This window comes from Saccostrea cucullata, unplaced genomic scaffold (genome assembly GCF_032062105.1).
Source record: "Saccostrea cucullata isolate Sc308-1 unplaced genomic scaffold, CSIRO_AGI_Scuc_v1 ctg8734, whole genome shotgun sequence".
Lineage (NCBI taxonomy): Eukaryota > Metazoa > Mollusca > Bivalvia > Ostreida > Ostreidae > Saccostrea > Saccostrea cuccullata.
The window spans coordinates 4,099-31,123 of NW_026932856.1; the positions used below are offsets into that span (position 1 = coordinate 4,099).

Genomic DNA, 27,025 nt, shown 5'->3' on the forward strand with positions numbered 1-27,025 from the left:
TTACCCACAATCCTCAGTGTCTGTTGTTGGCTTTTTCTGACTAAGGAATCTTATCTTGGTGAGCATCAGTTCTAGCAGGTAGCCCCTGTGTTGGTCTCCTACAAGGTGTAACTCGTCCACCACTATAATACCTGGTGGACAGGTGAAAAGAGTTTATTTAAATGAAATAATTTTGATTCTAGATGTGGACTAATTAAAAAGTTAAGGAAGTGAACTAATTAACTACCAGATATGTAGTTAAGATGTCAACTATCATCTGCCAATGAGAAATAGTCTAAAAATTTGATCATTTTTCTATATATTCCTATGGACCTCTTCTTCTAAAGGAGATCAATAAAGTCTGAAAATGGCCAAAATCAAACAGCTATCTTAACACGAAATTTCCATGTCTTAAACATCCATATATATTTTAATAAAGCTGTATGACAACAAACCAAGATTGCTGATATTGTATTACAGACCTAGTTTGTTGATGCTGTATTACAGACCTAGCTTGTTGATGTTGTATTACAGACCTAGCTTGTTGATGCTGTATTACAGACCTAGCTTGTTGATGCTGTATTACAGACCTAGCTTGCTGGTGTTGTATTACATACCTAGCTTGTTGGTGTTGTATTATACAGACCTAGCTTGTTGATGCTGTATTACATACCTAGCTTGTTGATGTTGTATTACATACATGTACCTAGCTTGTTGATGCTGTATTACAGACCTAGCTTGTTGATGTTGTATTACAGATCTAGCTTGTTGATGCTATATCACAGACCTAACTTGTTGATGTTGTATTACAGACCTAACTTGTTGGTGTTGTATTACAGACCTAGCTTGTTGATGCTGTATTACATACATAGCTTGTTGATGCTGTATTACATACCTAGCTTGTTGATGCCGTATTACATACATAGCTTGTTGATGATGTATTACAGACCTAGCTTGTTGATGCTGTATTACATACCTAGTTTGTTGATGTTGTATTACATACCTAGCTTGTTGATGTTATATTACATACCTAGCTTGTTGATGCTGTATTACATACCTAGCTTGTTGAAATTGTAATACAGACCTAGCTTGTTGATGCTGTATTACATACATAGCTTGTTGATGCTGTATTACATACTTAGCTTGTTGATGTTGTATTACAGACCTAGTTTGTTGATGTTGTATTACATACCTAGTTTGTTGATGTTGTATTACAGACCTAGCTTGTTGATGCTGTATTACATACCTAGCTTGTTGATGTTGTAATACAGACCTAGCTTGTTGATGCTGTATTACATACATAGCTTGTTGATGCTGTATTACAGACCTAGCTTGTTGATGCTGTATTACATACCTAGTTTGTTGATGTTGTATTACATACCTAGTTTCTTGATGTTGTATTACATACCTAGCTTGTTGATGCTGTATTACATAGCTAGCTTGTTGATGTTGTAATACAGACCTAGCTTGTTGATGCTGTATTACATACATAGCTTGTTGATGCTGTATTACATACCTAGCTTGTTGATGTTGTATTACAGACCTAGCTTGTTGATGCTGTATTACATACCTAGCTTGTTGATGTTGTATTACAGATCTAGCTTGTTGATGCTGTATTACATACCTAGCTTGTTGATGCTGTATTACAGACCTAGTTTGTTGATGCTGTGTTACAGACCTAGGTTGTTGATGTTGTAGTACAGACCTAGCTTGTTGATATTGTATTAGAGACCTAGCTTGTTTGTGTTGTATTACAGACCTAGCTTGTTGATGTTGTATTACAGACCTAGCTTGTTGGTGCTGTATTACAGACCTAGCTTGTTGATGTTGTATTACAGACCTAGCTTGTTGATATTGTATTACAGACCTAGCTTGTTGAGGCTGTATTACAGACCTAGCTTGTTGATGTTGTATTACAGACCTAGCTTGATGATGTTGTATTACAGACCTAGCTTGTTGATGTTGTAGTACAAACCTAGCTTGTTGATGTTGCAGTACAGACCTAGCTTGTTGATGTTGTAGTACAGACCTAGCTTGTTGATGTTGTAGTACAGACCTAGCTTGTTGATGTTGTAGTACAAACCTAGCTTGTTGATGTTGCAGTACAGACCTAGCTTGTTGATGTTGTAGTACAGACCTAGCTTGTTGGTGTTGTATTACATACCTAGCTTGTTGGTGCTGTATTACAGACCTAGCTTGTTGGTGTTGTATTACATACCTAGCTTGTTGGTGTTGTATTACAGACCGAGCTTGTTGGTGTTGTATTACAGACCTAGCTTGTTGGTGCTGTATTACAGACCCTGCTTGTTGGTGTTGTATTACAGACCTAGCTTGTTGATGTTATATTACATACCTAGCTTGTTGATGCTGTATTACAGACCTACCTTGTTGGTGTTGTATTACATACCAAGCTTGTTGATGCTGTATTACATACCTAGCTTGTTGATGATGTATTACAGACCTAGCTTGTTGATGTTGTATTACATACCTAGCTTGTTGATGCTGTATAACAGACCTAGCTTGTTGATTTTGTATTACAGACCTAGTTTGCTGATGTTGTATTACAGACCTGGCTTGTTGATGCTGTATTACATACCTAGCTTGTTGATGCTTTATTACACTCCTAGCTTGTTGATGTTGTATTACAGACACAGCTTGTTGATGCTGTATTACAGATCTAGCTTGTTGGTGTTGTATTACAGACCTAGCTTGTTGGTGCTGTATTACAGACCCTGCTTGTTGGTGTTGTATTACAGACCTAGCTTGTTGATATTGTATTACAGACCTAGCTTGTTGATGTTATATTACATACCTAGCTTGTTGATATTGTATTACAGACCTAGCTTGTTGGTGTTGTATTACATACCTAGCTTGTTGATGTTGTATTACAGACCTAGCTTGTTGATGTATTACAGACCTAGCTTGTTGATGTTGTAGTACAGACATGGCTTGTTGATGCTGTATTACAGACCTAGCTTGTTGATGCTGTATTACATACCTAGCTTGTTGGTGTTGTATTACAGACCTAGCTTGTTGATGTTGTATTACAGACCTAGCTTGTTGGTGTTGTATTACAGACCAAGCTTGTTGATGCTGTATTACATACCTAGCTTGTTGATGATGTATTATACAGACCTAGCTTGTTGATGCTGTATAACAGACCTAGCTTGTTGATGCTGTATAACAGACCTAGCTTGTTGATGCTGTATAACAGACCTAGCTTGTTGATGTTGTATTACAGACCTAGCTTGTTGATGCTGTATTACAGACCTAACTTGTTGATGTTGTATTACAGACCTAGCTTGTTGATGCTGTATTACAGACCTAGCTTGTTGATGTTGTATTACAGACCTAGTTTGTTGATGCTGTATTACAGACCTAGCTTGTTGATGTTGTATTACAGACCTAGCTTGTTGATGTTGTATTACAGACCTAGCTTGTTGATGCTGTATTACAGACCTAGCTTGTTGATGTTGTATTACAGACCTAGCTTGTTGGTGTTGTATTACAGACCTAGCTTGTTGATGCTGTATTACACACCTAGTTTGTTGATGCTGTATTACAGACCTAACTTGTTGATGTTGTATTACAGACCTAACTTGTTGGTGTTGTATTACAGACCTAGCTTGTTGATGTTATATTACATACCTAGCTTGTTGATGCTGTATTACAGACCTACCTTGTTGGTGTTGTATTACATACCAAGCTTGTTGATGCTGTATTACATACCTAGCTTGTTGATGATGTATTACAGACCTAGCTTGTTGATGTTGTATTACATACCTAGCTTGTTGATGCTGTATAACAGACCTAGCTTGTTGATTTTGTATTACAGACCTAGTTTGCTGATGTTGTATTACAGACCTGGCTTGTTGATGCTGTATTACATACCTAGCTTGTTGATGCTTTATTACACTCCTAGCTTGTTGATGTTGTATTACAGACACAGCTTGTTGATGTTGTATTACAGACCTAGCTTGCTGATGCTTATTACAGACCTAACTTGTTGATACTGTATTATAGACCTAGCTTGTTGATGTTGTATTACAGACCTAGCTCGTTGGTGCTGTATTACAGACCTAGCTTGTTGATGCTGTTTTCCTCCATCAGTCGGTTTATAAGTCCATTTCCTTTCTCTATTGTACACACCGCTATGTCCACCTGACTGAGCCCCCCAGGAGGGGAGTAACTCCCCATAAACCCGCTCACTACCACCCCCACATCCTGGAACAACTGCTGTAAACAAAAAATGAAAAGATTTAGAAGAGAATTCTAAGGAAAGACACCGACATATACAAAGTGCATTTAATGTAAATTTGTACTTATTTATATGCAAGGAATTTTTTACTGCATAAATTTTGAAAGAACTTCAGAGGCAGCATTAGCAAATCAAAAGTACTGGATTTAATAATTTTTTTAAGTGAATAAATTCATGTAAAATGTCTTGATCAACAGTCTTCTCATGAATTTTTTGTTTCTCACAAATAAATTCTAATAGCCATTTTGGGATAAATGTAAAAGCTAAAAAATAAGGAATCTACAGTATAACCTACATGTGATGTAAAAAAATATTTATATCTGACCTATTTACCTGTCAAAATGTAGGTCAGGAACAACTTACCTGTAAATAGAACATCTTCTCTCTGGCCACCGACACAAAAGGTAGGATAAAGATAGCTTTCTTCTTTGTTTCTAGGACCCGCTTCAGAACCAGGAGTTCTGCCACCATTGTTTTACCAGCACTAGTGGGGGCCGAGTATACCAGATTACCTCCCCCTAGAATTACACAGAAATAACAAAGATAGATAACTCTGCAGAATAACAGTTGGGGGGCTGAGTATACCAGGTTACCTCCCCCTAGAATTACACAGAAATAAAGAAAGATATGTAACTCTGCAGAATAACAGTGGGGGCAGAGTATACCATGTTACCTCACCCTAGAATTACACAAAAATAACAAAGATAGATAACTGCAGAATAACAATGGGGGCTACAGTTGGGGCCGAGTATGCCAGGTTACCTCCCCAGAGATACACACAAAACAATGATGATACAAGCAAGAAAGATAACTCTGATGAGCAATAATATCTGGTTATAAGGAAGAGCACATGAAAGGTGATGCTCACTCCACCATAGCACCTGATCCCACCACTGTGTGACTGATGTTTTAGAGATCAGAGTTTATAGCTCAGATTTTCCTACTGTATAAGTACTTTTTTCCGCATGGTATTAATTAACACTATATATGCAGTCACAAATTTTAAGCGGAAAACTGTCAAAGTTTACTTAATAATATGTTTTACGGTGTGACCATTGGGGCGAGCGCAGTTGTACCATCAATAACACTTGAGATCAGCCACTTCGAACGTCAAGCCGCACGAGATATCTCGACTAGCTGTGACGTCATACGACGTCATAAAGCTCGTCGGAGCTTACGGAGACAGCCGAGCGTCTGTTTGAAACTATAGAACTAGTGAAATTTTTGTCAAAAAACATTGCAGAGTTATTTCTTGTTTTTTTGAAAGATTTCTACAAACTGAAAGTCTGATATATGCTTTGCGTTATTATTTATTTATTTATTCGGCAATATTCGCGCAAAGGACATTGGGTAGTGCAGGAATTCTGGGAATGTTGCACAGAGAAATTTGGCTGACGTATGTACAGATTTCAATCCGAATTTCCTCTGTTCTTACACTTTAGTCTATTGAGCTCGCTTCGCAAGCGTCGCTTCGCGACGCTCGCTGCGCTCGCTATAAATGTAAAGCATAAGTGATCGTCTAAGAAATCCGCGTAATTTTCTACCCGCAGATTATTCATGAAACAAAAATTGAGATTCCGCGGAATAATGAAAAAGTACTTCTAGTTCTACAGTAATTTGCATTGTTTAAATGGACATTTCAGCTTGGATTTTGTTATCTCCACATATTTCATTTTGATTTAATTAATTAATTAAATTTTGCAGATAAATATTTGTTAGTTCATTAAATCCCAATCTGAAACATGATGAAAGGTAACTCTGTTGAATAATATTCAAAATTCATTACAATCTCACTCACCTAGAACCCCAGGTAAACACAGACATTCTGCTTGCCAGGAAAACATTGAGGTGATCCCCTTATCTGTGTATTGTTTTAATACAGGGTCAGGAAGTCCCCAGTTACTTAATAACAGCTTTTCTTCTGTAAAACCTCCATCTGTAGAAAAGAAATGTTGACACTGAATATATACAGATCTTTCTACTTTATGTTTGTAATGTCTAAATAATCTGTATTTATTTCACTCATTTAGCATCAAATATTTAGTTCCTAATGTCTACTTGATATTCTATATTTCTTTCATTTACACCAGAGACACCAATTGTCATTCTATGTTATTGTATTTAGAACTTGAAACTGTATTCAGGGTAAATTTCACCTTGTTTTGTTTTTACCCCTTTTGCCCTACTCACAGGTTGGCGAATTGAAAGCAAGGCAAATTCAAAGAACTTTAGACTAAATAGTATAATTTCTACAAAACAAATGTGACTGGACAAAATTAAAATGGGGTAAAATTAGTTGCAAGTGGGAAAGGGCAAAAATAACCCTGTATAGAGAAATTTTAAAAAAAATCATATATTGATTTCTTTTTTTGGCCTTTAACATTTTCTTGTTTAAAACTACTGTCGACTCTTTTGAATAAATCATTACTGTACACTCACCAGTATTAGCATTTTCCGTCATCTCTTGATTTTCAGCAACCCTTTCCTGTGTTTCAGAACTCATATCACCAGTATTTTCTTCTGCCCTTGACCTTTGACCTATCACATCAAGGTCAATCACATTCTGCTCTTCCTCTACACCCCCTCCACTGTCCTTTACTTTGTCATTGACAATTTCATTTAACACATTCCTTGGTTTCTTTCTGTTGGACTTTCCCCCTCTGCTAAGTCTAACAGAGCTATCTGATGTGGCGGGGGTCAGGTTTTCCTTCCCTTTCTTTGTACTGGAGGATTTGTTCTGGGACGGGAAGGGAGAGAGGAAGCTGTCATTTAGGGGACTCTGGAGGGTGAACAGGGACTTCATCAGCTGAGACTGTCGTCTTGGTAACGGGGTCACACATCCTGGTGTTGATGTCAGCTGACCAGCTCTGATCTTATTGGCTGAAATGTGAGGACAACACAGAATAAACCAAACAGTAATGAATGATAATTTCCCATAAATAACTTCAAACAGGGATTTTCCCCTTCCCTTGTGTAGGGCAAAATATAGGCCTCATTCTCAACAGCAAAATTCCTTTCAGGCGCGTAGCCAGCATGGAAATGAAGTGTACGCAGAAAACGGTCGGGGGTCTGGGGGCCGCCTTAAGGCCCCCAGTGGGTCCAGGGCGAAGCCCTGGTGGGGGCCCAGGGGGCGAAGCCCCCGGAAGCTCCCTGATTTTACAAAATGTTTCAGTCATTTTCTCGCAAAAGAAATCACGATAATATCACTTTTCTCGAGCAAACACTTAGCTAAGTTATACTGCTTCCATTGATACTTCGGGAAGAGAACGATAATTTATCAAATTAATTTACGCATATATTGGTATTGGAAAAAAGTTTCCAAGTGTATCAAGATAAAACAGAGTAGCAATTTCAATATCGTTATCATTGGAGTTTAAATATTTCAAAATATAAACGGGGGTGTTGTTGTCTTTTGGTTACCATCATATTTGTTAGCTGAAACGATTCGAGAATGCTTCAATTATATAATTCTTTAAATTGGTAACATCAGTAAAAGAAGCCATATTAAATGTATTATTTATTTTGTTCACCATAATTTAGATTGTTTAACGACATTCTTCGACATTTATTTATTACCACTACGGAAATTAAAAATCTTGTATATATATGTTACAGTAAATATATGAAATCAGGAATTTCATGTATTTCCTAAAACATTCAGTAAAAACATGTATTTACTGGCTGTTTTAGGAAATACATGAAATTACTGAATAGCTAGAAAATTCGTGTATTTACTGAAAATTTTAGCCAATTTTACACGTTTTTACTGAACAAAGCAGGATGAATAAAATATGCATATCCTTTAAAACATTCAGTAAACATACAATTATTAATTTTTTTTAAAGCAGCTTTTGATAAGAATTGTTTCTACAAAGCTGACTTTATGCATTAAATTTGAATTCCTTTATTGTACTTCTTGTGTAAAATAAAGTTTCTAATATTCACATTTCAAAAACTATTTCTAAAGAAGCGATAAATTTAGATCATTTAGCATCAGAAAAAGGTATTTACATATTTTTTAAATAATTTTTATTATAACATTTATAAAAAATGTACGAATTGTAAATTGTGATATAAGGGGTACTTCTGTTTTTTCGAGTCTCACGTCTTTAAAATTATGGTAAAATAGATAAGTTTTGCAATTTTCAGTTAATTCAAACTCAATTTGTTTTTTTTTTATTTTGAACTATGTAAATTGTTAGGGTGGAAAATTCCTCAAAGTTAAATTTTAATTTTAATTCCTGACTTTAATTTCGTTACATTATTTGTATTTTACAAGGGGAGGGGGTGGGTGGTTTGTTGCATTTTTGAGGAGACAGCATAAAAATTGTTTTATTTGTAAATAAGATGCTTCCGGATTTTGAATTTACTGTCAAAAACTGTAGCATTGTATGAATATCTAACAAGAAAACATTGATGTAACCATCAATTTTCGCCCGGGAAATACATAAAGTAAACAATGAAAAAGTCTTGATCATCAAACCGTTTTGATATGTGTGAAAAGGCATGCGTCTAATTGATGGAGACGATAGTCGCGAATATTTTGAAAACTTGTAGTCGGATGAAAATCAAACAAAAACGATACTACGTTAAACTTGATCAATTCATAGATATATAAAGCATAGAAATAAATTGAAGTTGAACACATACGTCATTTATATTCGAAAATGATTAATTTTCAATTTTAGAATATAAAACACGAACTGTGCAGAGTACGTTTTTATGCGAGAAGTAAAATTCAATGTTCTAAAAAAAGGGACCTGTCGTTTTTTCGATAGTAAATGATAAGCAACTTTATGTATTAAATATGAAAAACTTTTATATTTTTACAGATTCACTTTCTGGAAGTAAATATATTATGTATTTTGTAATTTATAAAGGTAAAGAACATTCTGATGAACAATCTTTTCAATGTTTAGAAAACCTTTAATTCTGAATAACTACTCCCACCCCAATCCCCATATACCAACACTTAAACTTATATGTATAGAGCAGCCCGGTCCTCCGGGCTGCAATAAAATAAGAAATGCCAGTAAGCGATATTATAGTTTTCTAGATAAAAATATATAAAAATAAGTTAATTAAAGTAGTTAGTTAAAGTATGTTGTGATATAGAAAACACATTCCAGTAAAAATGAAAGCAGAGTATAATTATATTTTAAGTTAATATTTACAAATAATATATTTTCAAAATTTATACATAAATAAAAGTTTATTTCAAATATTATTTATTTTCATATTGTATGCTCACTGATATGAACATTGATTATACTGTGCATCTATTCATATTTTATGATTCAAATTTTGAATTATCACACGAAAACGCAGTCAGTAGATATATGTAAAAAGTATTGAAAAGTTCAGTAATTACGTGTATTTCCTAACTGAAATTAGTAAATACGTGTATTCCCTAAACAGAATAGTAATTTCATGTATTTCCTAAAATTCAGGAAATACGTGAAATTCCTGGTTACACATATTTACTTTAACATATATATAGTCTTCTAAGACATTTGTAACTTTTTTTATGTCGATCAAAGTCCCTTAGATCGCTTTCCTTCATCAAATATTTCTCCGGATAATCAGGATTATGCGGATTACCAGTTGAAAATTTTGGTTCAACAATATTTTTTTCCTCAAGAATGTTGAAAGATGTTTTTGGAATTGATTTTAAAAAGGACTAAATTTGAATGTAAAGACATGCTGAATAAAATTTGAATCGAAACAATAAGACGCAAAATAATTTGAAACACGGGTAGTGCCTCTTTTTCCCCGAATAAATTTCTCTCTTTCATTTTTTCCTTCTTTTATTTTATCCCTCTTTCTTTTCTTTTCTTTTTTTTTTTTTTTTTTGAAAATGATGTGTACGCACTTGCGTACTTGCGTATAGGCAGCTACGCGCCTGCCTTTTTCACAAAAATGAATTCAGAAAGTTAATTTGTTCAAAGTTCCGGTAAAAGAAATTGCCCAGGTATTGGAAATCTGAATAAAATAAACAAAATTTTAAGAAACGTTGCAGAAACTTTATTATTTTAATTGATCTATTTTCTAACTTAGGTTCTAAATAGTTAAGTTAGTAAAAGATCAATTCTATTCATTGTAAGTGTTTTTTTCTTGAAAACGTTATGCAATAAAATTTCACAATAAGCAATAAAATGTTATTAAGGGGAAAGAAATAAGCACCTGGGGTTCCAAAATGGCGCTTGAATTGGGAAGCCGTGTTTTGTAAGGTGCGGAGTTTTCGGCCGGGAATGAGTGTTTAAAATAGAAGTGGGTCCCTGAAAAGTTTTGAAGGCTTCCTTTGTGACTGCTGGACTATTGCAAACGTAATAATTTAATTTTGCATGCTTGTGCAGACGTCTTTTCCAGTTTTGAATTGTGTAGAGCTGCCGTGAACAGTGAGTGGAGTTACTATAAATAGACAATGTCGACTAGTCAGGCAGGTGTCCTTACACGAAACATGAGCACAGGAGGCGAAAAATCAAATAAATCTAGCTCAAAGCAGAGTCCAGTATTGAAAACACCAACAAAAGGAGGTGAGGGTGAGTGGACACAGATTCAAATTCAATTAAAAGAAATAAAAAGCGATTTAAATAAAACTTTGAAAGCTGACGATGTAAAAGAGCTCATTAAAAATGTAGTTGAGGAAATGCTTCAAAAACATCAGGATAAGATTGAGAAAAAGTTCAACGACAAAATTGAAGGTTTAAAGCAAGAAAATAGACAATTAAAAGACAGTATTGAAAAACTGGAAGCCGATAAAAGGGCAATTAAACGTGAACTCGATGAGAGCAATGAAGCGTTAAACGATTTACACAATCGATTTGAGGAGAATGAAAACATGGCTAAAGCCGCTTTCGCTAAGGCTAACCAAAACGAGCAATATTCACGAAAATACAATGTTAAATTCCATGGTCTCCCCGAAACCGAAGGAGAAAATCCCCTGGAAATTGTCAATAACGCACTAGCAGAAGTAGGGGTGGAAATTCAAGGCAGTGATGTTGTGGCCATTCACCGAATCCCCGGAAAGCCGGACGAACACAAACCCATAATTGTAAAATTTCTCAACATTGACTCAAAAATCCGTGTCATGAGAAAGAGATCAGAAATAAAAGACTTAAAAAAGGGTTGGAAGGTGACTGATGATGTAACAAAGGCAAACGTTGATCTTATAACCGAACTAATAATAATAATAATAATAATAATACTTTATTTAAAGAAGATAACCCGACTAGTGCAAACGCTAGTCTTCCTCGGGGCCTTCTTTATAACATATATACAATGTTTTATACATTAAAGACAATAATTACAAACATGAAACAATAAAATATAAACACTTTGTTACAATAGAATAAATTAAATATTGGCATTTCATTGAAAAGAAAGGAAAACATAAATTTCATGTAGAACCAGTACGTTTCATAAGTAAAAAATTTTCAACACTACTTTTAAATATTGCAAGGGATTGGGAATTCCTAATACTAATAGGCAACTCATTCCAGATAATAACCCCCGAATATTGTAAAGAATTTTTGAATAAATTTGTTTTATATTTTGGTAAACGAAGTTCTGAATTTGTCTCTGAGCGTAATGTGTATGATCCAGAACTTTGAAATTCAAAAAAATCATGCATATAATCCGGAGACATATGATGAAATATTTTGAACATTAGAATGCTTTTCTGTAAATATAGAAGTTCGTAAACTGTTAACCAACCTAAAATGTTAAACAATGGCATTGAAGGTGCATCATATTTTTCATTTAAAATAATCCTAGCTGCTCGTTTCTGAAGTTTGTATATTCTATCGATGTGAGTTTGAGGAGAGTTACCCCAAATAGAAAGGCAATATAAAATTGATGGTAAAATAAATGCATTATAAAATAGCTTTCTAGTATTCAATGGTAGAAACTTTTTAATTTTTCGTAAGGTAAATAATTTATAAGTAAGGGTTTTGCAAACTGCATCTACATGCGAAGTATATTGAAGAGTATGATCAATGTGAACACCTAATAATTTCTCTGTTCTAACATTTTCAATGGGATGGCCAGAAAGTTGTAGTTGAAGATTAACGTTTTCTAATTTTGATTTCTTTTGGTGTGTTCCCATTAACATACACTTTGTTTTATCAGTATTTAAAATCATCTGATTCTGTTGACACCAGGTTTGTATTAGATACAGGTCATGATTGAGAGTTGCTTCAATATGTGAAATATTGTTACCATGAAAATGCATTGTTGTGTCATCAGCAAACATATCAACATTACAATGTTCAACAGATAATGGTAAATCATTGATATATAACAGAAATAACAAGGGACCTAAAATAGAGCCTTGTGGCACACCTGCTGTGACGGGCAGTGATTCAGATGTGTACGCACAAATTTTTACACTTTGAGTTCGATCATTTAAATATGATTGAAACCATTTTATTGATGTGGGATCAAAGTGGTAGCATTTGAGTTTACTAATAAGTATATCATGATTTACAAGATCAAATGCTTTGCTAAAATCCAAATAAGTAATGCCAACGAAATTTCCTTGATCTATTGCATGCAGCCAATTATCAGTTAGTTTTGTGAGAGCTGTCTGACATGAGTGAAATTCTCTAAATCCAGATTGTGCTTTCATTAATAGATCAAAGTGTGAAGTAAAGATGCGTATATTTTCTGCTACATGCTTCTCTAAAACTTTCGATATGGTTGGTAAAATTGAGATTGGTCGATAATTTCCTGGATCTGATTTATCACCTTTTTTAAATAAAGGAGTTACTTTTGCGATCTTTAACTGTGAAGGAAAAGATCCATTGATAATGCTAGAATTTATTAGATGTGTTAGAGGTTTGGATATTATACTAGCTGAAAGTTTGAGCAACCTAGGTCCAAGAAAATCTATGCCTGTAGATTTGTTTATGTCAAGCCTCTTTAACATATCAAATACTTTTGTTTCATTAATCAAGGGAATTTCAAAAAAGTCCTGACCTCCAAGTTTTGTTTCAGTGTATCTTTTCAATTTTTCTGGTTCAAAACCAGAGAACGAAAGATTATTTAACAATTTTTTCGGAATTTGCGCAAAATGCTCATTAAAAGCATCTGCAATGTCTTGTAAATTATCAAGATTTAATCCATTGTACGTGATATTAGAGGGGGATGAATTTTTATCTGATTTTGAGGCAAGCTGATTTAAATGACCCCACATTTCTTTTGATGTAGAGCTATTTTCAATAAGTGTCTTATAATATGTAGATTTTGCATCAGTAATTAATGAGGTGACTTTGTTTCTCCAAAATCTAAAATTTTCCATGTCTCCCTGTTTATGGAATTGATCTCGTATATTCCTAGCATCATTTATTTCTGGAGTCAACCATTTAGTGCGAAATTCTGATTTCACACGCTTTGTTTTAACCTTCGCATGCTTATTAAGTATAGAATTGAAAATATCATAGAAACAGTTTAAGATGTCATCAGGATCATGCAGAAGAATCAATTCATCAAAATCTGCATTGTTTAAATCGTGCAAAAAATCATTTTCATTAAAGTTTTTAAAGTCACGATATTGTATTTCAATATGTTTGCCTTTGCGTTGCATGCTGTTAGATCTTCGGGTGGCACATATTGGATAATGGTCAGACATTGCTACAGGGGGTACTGATATTTCACATATGTTAGCAGGGTGCGTAGTGTAGAAATGGTCAATAAGAGTTTTAGAGCTATTAGTAATTCTTGTTGGGGTGTTAATTAATTGCGTCAATCCCAAATCTACAATTGCAGATGACCAACTCTGCGGGGGGTCTTTGAGCATATCTATATTGAAATCACCTGCAATAATCACTTCCTGATCGTCACAGCAGGTAGCGCACTGAACTTCTCTAACAAAATCGTCTACCCAGCAGGAGGGGGCAGATGGTGGACGGTAAACTGAACAATAAAGTATAGGTTTAGAATTCTTAAGATTAATTTCAAGCCACATTGTTTCTAAATTACTAATTTCTAAATCAATTCGTCGTTTATATTTCAAATCATTTGCAATATATGTAATTAGTCCACCACCCGCCTTTCCTTTTCTATCTTTTCTTTCAAAAGTATATCCATTTACATTTATAATACAATCACTAATATTTTCATCAAGAAAAGTTTCACACAAAGAAAAAATGTCAACATTTTGTTGATCCTGTAAATATAAGATTAATTCATCTAATTTTGGTAAAATATGACAAACATTCAAATTTACAAAATGCAGACCTTTTTTCAGAAGGCCATTCTTTGAATCACACACATTTTGTTTGTCATCATTCTGGATGTTTGTTATTGGAGAAGGGTTGTTAAGTTTTTTTTGCCGATTTTGGTTCAAAAGGGGTTTAAGTTTACATAGATCTGCACTCTCAGATTCTGAGCAATATTCAGTTGACTTATTATTAGACAAAAGACAGGTGCAAACTGATTCATTACAGTCAAAACAAAGATTAATCAATGGGCGAAAATAATTTTTGACATTGCTAGTAATCGGACAGTCATTCGTATAATCGGCACAGCTTTCATTGCCGCGATCCTACTTTGTGCAAAATTTCTGCTTGTGGCCATGTTCACCACAGTACCAACAGGTTACTTTGTTGCCGTGGCGACAGTTGCGCGAAGAATGACCTTGCTCTCCACAGTAATAGCAGGTCTGGACGGAGGTGGAATTTTGATGTTTAAGAATTTGCACATGAGTACTGTAGAGCTTCAGAAGCGAAGCAGTGCCACGGTCGGACAAATGGATGCCATCTCTCCAGAAAGATGGGGAATTCCAGTGTTTGAATGTCTTACTCGATTCGATCAACACAGCACCGTACTCCTCACAAACATATCTAATGCACTTATTCACTTCGGTTACATCTGCATCCCTTCTTGGAATCACTTCCGATAGGAACACTGCAATGCTTGGATTTCTTTTCTTCAAATCAGCAACTATTTCTGCAAAATCGTTCTCAATCGCATCAATGTTACGGAAATTTGCAACATCATTACCCCCAGCCTGTATAATAACACTTTGGATGGAGGACACATCAAACCTCTGTAGTTTGGAACGAATGTGTGCAATACTTGCACCTCGATTTGTACTTACTTTCACACTTTGATCTAGGCCACGGGTTTTTATCCTTTGAAGAATTGAACTCCCGATGACAAGTGTAGATACAGGGTTATATTCTCTTACAGGAGGCTGAGAATTTCTTGCGATGTTGCTTCGTCTGTTAGGGGTCGATATATTTTGACTCTCTTTTGAGATGTGTACATCTGACTTTTTCTTGGTCATTTTCTTCGTGGATTGGGTGGTTTTCAACACAGGGCTGGGACTGACATCTGCATCCATTGATGTACTAGAGGTACTTTTTTCAATAGGAGATGTACACTGGGTATGCCTTGAAATCCCATTTGTCACCGAGAGTCCCTCAGTCGAAGTTTCCTTCTGTTTCACTTTTTTCCCGGGAGTTTGTGTAGAAGCATTAGAATACGGTTTTGTTTGTTTTGCTTCCATTAGCTGCTTCTTCAGGGTTTCAACTTCTTTGGTAAGCATTTTCACCGTCTCGGAAAGATGTTTTATGCTTTCTGCGCTGTTACAATGGCCGCATCCCGTCTCAATACTTGATTCATTCGATTTCTTTGAGGGTCTTGGGGTCGAAGTACAGTTCGGCTGGTCAACAATAATTTTACACTCTGTTACAGAGTCAGTGTCAGTGTGGCTCATATCTAGTTGACTCTTTATTTCATTTAGAAAATCGTTCCTGTACCAATCAAACGCACTGGTCCCTTGTATCAGAATGGTATGTGTGCTACTGTAGATTGTTACAGTCACCGAATCACATACAGATTTGTAGATGCACCCATTTCTTTTATTGTTTCCGTGAAATAAAAGCAATTTCCGAAGCACAGATAAAACGAATTCATGTCTCTGACCATCATAGTTTATGGTCACACTTTCTGTGTTTAGCTTAATCTGAAGAAAGTCTGGTATACTCACAGAAGGGTCCAGTTCATTATCTTTTCCATTAAATGATTGTGATAGTCCACTAAATGAGTTCAAAATTGATTTAAATAAACTAGAATTTACACTCAGATCCATCATTTCATTATCATTTTTAGTAATCAGCTGGGTATAGATAAGAGCTCATAAAAACACGTCTTATCTCTCCAACAGTCTATCAGGTCTGTGTAATAGTAACTGACCAAGGATCCCCGGATAAAATCAGCCTGGTATTTTAATGGCTCGATCTACGGACAATATGGAACCAAGCGCGTGAAGTTTGACATTTTTGACAATATCGAACGCAAACTGAAAAACAAGTAACTTTTCTTTTCGGAAACTCTTTGGTCCAATTGGTATCTATTTGACATTTACAAAAATGAGGTGTACTTCCGGTGTTGAGAAGGTAAACAAAACTTGTTGTAGCTATTCCAGTTGACGCCATTTTGATCTTAAAATAGTAACAACCGGAAGCACTGGGTAGCCATTACTGCATGCGATTTGTGGAAGGATATTGGATCCTATAGTTAAATCGTGGTAAGTAGTATTTAATTGACTTTGTTGTTGATGACAGTGATGTGTAAGGTATTTTTGTGTTTGGATATAGTTTGTGCTTTGTCAAAAAGATGATAAAACCAGTTCATTTATTTTAAATCGATGAAGAACAAGTAAAGTATATTTGCACGAGAAGGTCGCTGCGTTGGTATTTTCTTTGATTCCTTGGCATCATGAAGAAATATCACAGGTGTAAACATTTTAAATGAATATTTTAATGCTATTAATCTTTATTGAACTGTAAAATATTTTCTGTAGCATTGCACATTTTCCCACGTATTTTTTAAAGAATAGGAAGATTGGTCAACACAGAATGTTTCTGTAAATCGAATTACCTGCCTTGATATAGTCTATTTCTTTTTCGACTAATCGAAAGAACATGTATTTTTACATACATATGGATGTAAAGGAGGCAATTGGACAATGAACTTCTGAATTAAAGTTACTATAAATATTTTTTTCTAATTTTAGAAGTTTACAAATTACAGACATAGCAGTGACACAGTGAGAAATTTACAGAGTGACAATGTGACTGAAATTTCCATAGAAGGTAAATACATATTTTATCAAGAAAGCATTAACTGCTTTAATATGTATCATATTTTTATTTAATTTTTTTATTTTCTGTCGTTCACTGTCTTTGTCTTTTACTTTTAGTTAGAAATTATGATGATAATAAAATGTTTACACACAATGCACAATATAACGCACAAAAAAAGATAGAAGACTGAAGTACATATACATAGATGACTTAAAAAAAAGGAACTTTTAGAATTCAAAATTAAAGGAAAGAAGCATATTACTCATTTATTAAAGTAAAGTCTTTGCTTTATATTATCAAAAATACTAGGAATGGTCAAAAAAGTCAAAAAATTTCAATGACTGAAAAGATTGAATGTAAAATAATTTATTAGAATTGTAAAAATGGATATTATTGAATTCTTTTCATGGTGTAGAAAGTCACAAGATTTCATTTTCTTTCAAGTTACTATTTCACCATTTTATTCAACAATTTGAATATACATCAGTCGCATTCATCACTGTCTTATTATTAACGGTAATATGTTTATGTCTATCTTGTGCATGTTTTAAAGGGTCACTGTCATATCGCCCCAAAACCTGAACGCCCCATGCATGATCGCCCCAAAAAATTTTACCGACGCCCAAGTACAAATATGAGCACCCCAAATATTAATAACGAGCGCACCAAACGTATTTCAGGAACGCCCTAAATTAAAATTTCAAGCGCCCCAAATAATTTGGTCACAGATACACATGCAGGTGCTCGTCTAAATATTAAATTGTTTACTTTTCGTTCTTCAAAGAAATCTGATGAAATATTTTTTTAAATTATCAATTTTTAATCGCATAATTAAAGATAAGAGTGCAGTCATTTGTATTAAAGTCAGAGCACGACCGTAAGTCAAACAAAAGGAGACACCCCCCCCCCATTTATCAAATGCCGGCTATATCAAGAAATTTGAATTAATTTGGCGATAAAGCATGATAATATTGGGGGGGGGGGATTTTAAATAAAGTCTTACAAATTGTGATAGTTGCTTGACCAAATCTGTGTCATGAAGTCTATGACGTACAGTATTTTTTTCCTTTGTGAAAATGCAGATAAGTGCTTAAAATGCGTTTATGTATTTATTTTTGTTATTAATTTCTAGATGTTATCATTTTAATTTACACGCATGATCCGTCTGTGCATGTTCAATATATAATTCACAGGAAAAGATGACCAGTATAAGTCGTCGAAGGACCAGAATTACGGTGTATGTTTGTTGAATTGGGTGTCTGAAATTATGATTACTGTGTATACACAGACTACAAATCCCACTGATCTAGTGACAGGTGTGTAATATTATGTAGCATTATATAATCAGGTACACAAGAAGCAACGAAAACGCGCGGCACGTGCACTATACTAAGGATATACTGCGATTTTGAATCCAATCATCATCATTAAAATTAACAAGAAAAAAATTAATAGATGGATGACTTTGGGTAGGTTAAATGATGTATAATTTTTTTTTTTTCTTATAATTTTTATTGTATATTTACTACTGACAGTGACAGATTCTAAATAAATTTCGTGACTCTTATTAAAAAAATTGCAAACTACGTAGACGATTTTAAAAAAGTTGGTACTTGGTATCTTGAATAGATTAATTAACCAATTTACAGGAGATATAAGCTATAAGACCACATCTTTCTACAATGAATATGACAGCTAGTCTAAAAACTTTTCTGGTTATTATTACATAGTTACTGCAGAAATACACATCGGTGTTTAAGTTTAATCTATTCGTACAGTGTATTTCCTCTTTGTAAGATCCTTATTAGCACCAAATAAATCAAAAAATTTTAAAAAATCAAAATAAATTACGGTTCGGGAATGCACATTTAAAAAATATGAATTCCATGTGTTTAGTACGTTTACATTTATCTTCATATAATGCTACTTTACAATTCTTGGGGTGTTCATTATTATACATCATAAAACTAGAAGCACTGGTGATAAACAACCGATAAATATATAATACGGGAAGCTTGTGAATTATAATATATTTTTTAGTCTAATAAATTGTAATAAAACATGCATCAAAGACAACAGTTTGGTTATTTACTACTTAATTTAAGCCTTGGGGCGCCCGAAATGCTAATTTGGGGCGCTGGTGAAATACGTTTGGGGCGCTTGTGATTAAGATTTGGGGCGCTCATATTTGTACTTGGCGAAGGTAAAAAATTTTAGGGCATTCATGCATGGGGCGTTCAGGTTTTGGGGCGCAATGACTAAGCACCCGTTTTAAAATGTTCTTACATTGTTTATATTAATGATTTTGGTGTAAAGCATGGGAAAGTGTATTGCCTAAATGTTCATTTGAAATTTATGTAAGATATATATAAGTTATAATATTTATAACTGTATCAGCCATACTTATAAATTTTATATTTATTTCATCAATTATTTATTGCTAATAACATCTATGAATTATATTTTACATTGTATACTTGTTTCATAAAGTAAAGAGCTGATAAGAACAGGATTATAATTCTCTAAACAAACGATATTTTAGGTTGTGTACTGGGATGATATAGATTGGAAGAATGACAGTGAGTTTCAGTTAACTGAGAGAGATCAGAGCTGAAGATTATTTACTATTTGAGAAAAAGACTATAGAAGGTATGAAGTAAGAGTTATCTTTCATTATAAGACTTACTCCTTCAATAATGAGATTGAGTTACTGCCCTTTGGAGCCAACTTCCACTTTAGGTAGAGGTTATTAGAAGTAATTTCAATAACAATGGGAAGGATAACCAATGAAATTCTTTCTATTTATAACTAAGTTCTGCACTTTAGGACCCATTTATAATCATTATATTAACAATGTTTTCTTTTTAATTTTTAGGTGGAATAGCTACTTGTTGTTGAACTCTGTCTCGTGCCGTTCAAGGGTCACAAGGAACTAAACTTTTTTTCTCACACTTTTTTGTTTATTTTTTTCTAGTTATGTTGTGTGAAAGTTTGTCAATGTGTGTGTGTGTGTGTGTGTGCATGTACTTACCTGTGTCAATCTACCTACGGAAGGGGTGTGCCCAAAATTTATTGCAACAATACAGAGCTGGAACAATCTTTTTTCTTTTCTAAACCAGTATGAGTTTCAATGTACTTTCTTTTAATTGTAGGGGGATTGGAGGTATAGAAAAAAGAAGGGATGTATTAAATTATATTAAGCAAAAGAATTTCTCGGTATGTTTACTTCAAGATACTCATTTAACTAATGATGATTATCAACAAGTGAGGTCTTTCTGGGGCTTTGATGTATATTTTTCACCAGGAAAATCAAATGCTAGGGGCACTGCAATACTATTTAATAACAATTTTGAATATAATATTCACAAGCAATACAGTGATGATGATGGGAATCTCCTTATACTTGAAATGAATGTTTTCAACAAGTATGATTTTATGTTAATTAATTTGTATGGTCCAAATAAGGACAGCCCATCTTTTTATGAGTCTTTGTTTGATATAATATCAGAATTTAATGGTGAATTTGTTATTATGGCAGGGGACTTTAATCTGATACAAGATAAAAATTTAGACTGCTATAACTATAACAATGTAAATAACCCAGAAGCTAGAAAAGTGGTATTGGATTTAAAGGAAACACTTGGCCTGGTTGATCCTTGGAGAATTAAGTATAATAATCGGAAGAGGTATACATGGTTTAAAAATAAACCAACTAAAAAAGCTAGACTAGATTATTTTTTGGTGTCAAATGAATTAATATGGCACTTATCGATAAAGTTGACATAAGTCCGGGCTATAGATCAGACCATTCAATGATTGAACTTAGCATTACATTAAGTAAATTTGAAAGAGGAAAGGGGTTCTGGAAATTTAATAACTCATTGCTTAATGATCCTGTCTATGTTGATAAAGTCAAAGAAACAATAAATACGGTTAAACAGAAATATGCTGCTCTCCCATATAAGCCTTCAGAAATTAAGAATATATCAGATGAAAATTTATGCTTGACTATAGATGATCAATTATTTTTTGAACAACTGTTATTAGAAATAAGGGGAGTAACAATTGCCTTATCATCTAGAAAAAAGAAGCTTACAGAAAATAAAAGAAAATCTCTCGAGGAAGAAATAATTAAACTAGAAAGTGATCTTAATGATAGTAGTGATTCTCCAGACACTTTTGAAAAATTAAAACAAGCACAAACCAAACTCGAAGAAATTAGAAAAGAATATATTAAAGGACTATTTGCTAGAACCAAGCTTAAATGGATAGAATATGGAGAGAAACCTACTAAATATTTTCTTAGTCTAGAGAAAAGAAATTATATAAATAAAACTGTAAATAAGCTTCTCACAGATAATGGTATTGTCACTGGACAGTCGGATATCCTATCCGAAATTGAAAGATTTTATAAGGCATTATACTCATGTGTGGACAATAAGTTACACGATGTGGAATTGGAAAGCATTATTAATACTGAACATATTAATGTATTGGATAAAAACACCGCTACAGAACTTGAAGGTTTGATATCGAAAGAGGAAGCCCTTACAGCACTTAAAAATATGAAAAACAATAAAAGTCCTGGAAGTGACGGGTTTACTGTTGAATTCTTCAAATTTTTTTGGAAAGATTTGGGAACTTTTGTAGTCAGATCTCTTAATTATGGATTTATATCAGGGGAATTATCTTTGACCCAGAAGCAGGGTATTATTTCTATTCTCCCTAAGGGGGATAAGCCAAGAGAGTATCTTAAAAATTGGCGGCCTATTTCGTTACTAAATGTATCATATAAAATTGCCTCCTCATGTATTGCTAATAGAATAAAAAAGGTCTTGGACTTCTTAATTCATGACAATCAAAAGGGCTTTCTTCAGGGTAGATTTATAGGAGAAAATACTCGAGTTATTTATGATACAATCCATAATACTCTTGAAAAACAGATCCCAGGTATCTTATTACTTATTGATTTCGAAAAGGCATTTGATTCAATTTCATGGCGATTTATGTATAGGACCCTAAAGGTTGTTTAATTTTGGCCCTGATATAATAAAATGGGTATCAGTTTTATACAACAAAGCTAGACTGTGCGTTTTACAAAATGGTATTTTTTCTAATTTCTTTTTAATTGGACGAGGTTGTCGCCAAGGAGATCCTGTATCCCCTTATTTATTTAATCTCTGTGTTGAAATTATGGGTATAATGATTAGACAAAACAAAAATATTAAAGGAATAAATATAGGAAAGGAAAAAGTTTGTTTACTCCAATATGCGGATGATACAGTACTGTTCTTAGATGGCTCAGAAAAAAGTCTAAAAAGTGCACTTGACCTTTTTCAATTTTCAAAATTTTCCGGTTTAAAGCCTAATATTAGTAAAACTAAAGCTATCTGGATTGGCTCAAAACTTGGTTCAAATGAAACACTGTGATAATACAGATCTAAGTTGGACTAATCAACCATTTACAATATTGGGTATCACTTACACTGCAAATCTTAAAGAAATGGAACAACTGAACTTTGATAGCAAATTAGCTGGGATTCAAAAAGAAATAACACAGTGGTCTAAAAGACATATTATCCCATTAGGCAAAATAACAGTTGTTAAAAGTGTTTTACTGTCCAAACTTACTCACTTGTTCAGTGTTTTGCCTACACCAAGCGTACAGTGGATTAAAAAATTAGAAAAATTACTTTTTAAATTTATTTGGGGCAATAAACCTGATAAGATTAGCCGAAAAACATTACAGTCAGAGTTTAAAAAAGGTGGATGCAGAATGACTAATGTTGAAATTTTTATAAAATCTCTTAAACTTACTTGGTTTCGGAGAATACTTTCTACTAACGCAACACAGTGGGCAGTATTGTTTACAGAAATTACTGGTTGTAATGTCACACAGATGTGTCAGTTTGGGTCAGAATACATTAGACAAAGAGTAAAGTTAATTTCAAATCCTTTTTGGAGAGAAACACTCTCATATTTTACAGATTTTATTAATATTTGTACATCTGCAATACAGGATAACACACTATTGGAACCATTATGGTACAATGAAAAAATAAAAATACAAAACCAAAGTGTTTTTTATAAATCTTTATATAGAAAAGGATTCCATATAGTTTCTGACTTGCTCATTAGCCAGGGTACTTTTATTTCTTATGATAAATTAAAAGATTATTTTAATGTAAAAATGCCCTTTACCATATATGAAGGTCTTAAGCATGCTATTTTATGTGCAATGCCAGAAGTAAAAAATCTGGATCCTTCTTTAGTAACAAGACCAGTCCAGCTTGAGTTTATAACAATTTTGTGTAAAGATAAAAAAGGTTCTAGAAGAATATATGATTTGTTTATGTCCCAAGGACAACATAAACCTTTGTGTGAAAAGAAATGGACAAATGATTTATCACTACAAGATGACTTTAATTGGAATCAAGTTTATATTAATCTTAAAAATCTAACAAAAGATACAACATTGTTTTGGTTTCAATATAGAATTTTACATAGAATACTTGGTGTGAAAAGATATTTGTTTTTTTTTTCAAAAATTATTGATAATCAAAAGTGTGCACTGTGCTCACAGGAACCTGAGACATTAAAACACTTATTTTTTGAATGTGATTTTGTCAAGATAATCTGGTCATCCTTAGAAGATTGGATTTGTTTAAAATCTGGTAGAACATTGCAATTTAATATACAAAATGTAATCCTCTGTACTGCAGACATTGATGTGGGTTTGAATGTTATTATTGTATTAGTAAAAAAATATATCTTTCAAACATCAAGAAAAAAGTGTACCATTTTATTTAATGATTTATTATTGTACTTGAGTAATTATTTTGTTATAGAAAAAAAAGTATATGATGTTGAACAATTTGAAAAAAGATGGTCTAATTGGAAATGTCTTTTTCAAAGTAATGACTAAGCATTGGAGTTTTATACTATTGTTATATTGACTGATATTTATTTAATGACTAAGCATTGGAGTTTTATACTGTTGTTATACTGACTGATATTTATTTCACCCCCCTTCCACATGTAATATTGTGTGAGTCTCACTCTGTATGTAAGTGTGTGTACGTCTGTATGTGAGTGTGTTATTAACTACATTTAAATGTTTGCTTCTGAACATATATGTAATGTGTTGTTTCTGTAAATAAAAAAAAAAATTAAAAAAAAAAAAAAAAAAAAAGAAATAAGCACCTCCTTCAAATTTACCTGGTCTAAGAGCCCTTGTCAATCATCTGAAATTAAGCCTGGGATTGGATACTTTGATTTGATTGACATTTAGTTTGCTGTCATTGTGTATATCTTGTGTACCTTGTATGAAAATTGCACCGACCTTTGAAATAACATACAGGGGTTTTATTCCTACCGCATATGCCAACGTGATAAAGAAGCAATCAAAGCGTTCTTTTTTAATTCATAAGAATATTCCATAAATATATTGTAGAATGTAGACGTACTTTTTTCCACTGAGTCATAATTCCGCAGAATCTCAATTTCTGTTTAATCTGCAAGTAGAAATTTATGTAGATTTCCTAGACTGTCACTATAAGCTTTACATTGATATCACGTATGCTTGGACAAATCTGCGGAAAATTTGTGACCGCGTACATAGCATAAATTTATACCACCAGGATAAAGTACCTCTACAGTAATAAATCTATCAATTAATTAAATAAATGATTAAAAAATCATGCCTATATATTACAATTTTAATTTTAAAAGAGGAATTTAATTTCCCAACTTCAATGGATAATTCTAATTTTGGTGTCAAAATATGAGTTAACATACTACATTTATTACTCCATAATTAACAAAATAACTGACCTGCGTTTGAAGCTAGTATCATGGAATTAAAATAATATTTTTTTCAAGAGTCAAGTGAAAAATTTATATTTTAAAACAAAACCTGATGATTTTGTATGGCTTTTGATATTTTATGTACGGGAGAGGACTACATGTATCTAAGTTTTTGGAACTTGTGTCCAATCTCATTACATGTTGTCAATAAAATATGTTCAAAACAAAACAATACAGACCAGTACGTGTCGCTTTTCTTCAAGACATGCATTATGGTGACGAAGTTACGGTATAATAACCAGTTTTAGAAGAGAAATTACTCTGATTATAACATTTTGCTTTTATTTAATTTTTGAAATTATGAATCTCAATAGAAAAAAGCACAATGTAGATGATTCCATTCCCTATTCACCCATAGCTATCGGGGAATTATCCCCGGTCCGAACCCCCTGGCTATAAGTTTAATTTTCATTAACCAAAAAAAAAAACTTACTTATGATCCACTTTCTTTTTTCCTTTAGCGTATACGACATGTAATTTCAATTACTTCCCTTTTTGTCGCCAGATGACAAACAGATTTTCATGCTAAATGTATTTTTGTTATATAACATTTGATTATTAAGAAACACACAGGATATTAAAATTGTTGAATTATTTAAAAATATTGATTTTAAAAGAAAGAATTTGCAACATAAAGTTAACATGCTTTATTTCATGCATTTAAATTCATGAGGTACATGAAAAAACGGCTTCGTTTTGCAATGTCGTAGGAAAATGCATACAGGTAATACACTCAGGTAAAATCCTGTATGTATAGGAACTATCTATACACAAGCCAGTGTTGTTCTCTCGAGGCTTCTCAGCCGCTTCGATTTAGCTCCACCCCACACCAAACTTACCTGAGGAAAACCGACCGGTTGAAAACCCCAGCCTTTAAATTCCAAATCCCAAGGGACAGGACCCCATTCCCAAAATGAAGTGGAAAATCCCTGCCCATTTAAATGCAGTATAACTTGTTAATACAGGCGCCACTGGTCGATTGAGATAATATCTTAGACATGTTGGATTAGACAACATTTTAAACAAATGAATTCAGTGAAATGGACTTAAAGTTAACATGGTATTAGGCAAGTTTTCAGGTTATACAATATTTGGATTAGTCAAGTTTTACTTTAGTTATTAATTTCATTTCAATATTAAATATTCATAACTTCTGTAATCAATATGTAAATCCATAATCAACCCTTATGCTGACCTTTCTGTGACCTTTGAGGCCTCTCTAGTGTCTCCATGGCTACCAGCATCTGTTCATCCAGCTCCGTACAGAAGGAGGAAGAAAACGAGGAATCAATGTCTGATCCTGTGTTCTACAACCAAGACAATCACATGTAAGACATCAATATCTGATTCTACACTCTACAACCAACAAAATAACGTTTTTATAAAGACAAGGCATCAATGTCTGACCCTGTGTTCTAAAACCCAGAGAATAACGTAATTTTAAAGACAAGGCATCATGTTCTAAAAAAACAACACAATCACAAATAAGAAAACAATATCTGATACAACGTTCTAAAAATTAAAATCAACATAATCACATCAGCATGATCAGTAGTATTTTTTGTATGCTGAATACTTACTTTATTGATGTGGGTTGCCATGGCTATAGATTACAATCTTTGATGATCCACGATATTAATCAGCTGTAATCTTGTCATAACCTCTGACCTTTGGTCGCTGTAATCTTGTCATAACCTCTGACCTTTGGTCGCTGTTATCTTGTCATAACCTCTGACCTTTGCTTGCTGTTATCTTGTCATAACGGGCCGTGTCATAACCTCTGAGTCTGACCTATGGTAGCATCTCCATAAGGAATTCTCTTCACCAT

At 33.5% G+C, this 27,025-nt stretch overlaps 1 protein-coding gene across 1 annotated transcript; it reads right to left on the reverse strand.

Annotated features, from left to right (window-relative positions):
* Positions 1-27,025, reverse strand: LOC134236340 (DNA polymerase theta-like). Its single transcript, XM_062718510.1, has 7 exons — positions 26,778-27,025; positions 26,393-26,504; positions 6,677-7,117; positions 6,036-6,173; positions 4,601-4,755; positions 4,059-4,215; positions 1-131 (listed from the first exon to the last, which is right to left on the reverse strand). The coding sequence occupies exons 1-7, from the start codon at positions 26,796-26,798 to the stop codon at positions 1-3; spliced, it is 1,155 nt and encodes a 384-aa protein (XP_062574494.1). The 5' UTR covers positions 26,799-27,025.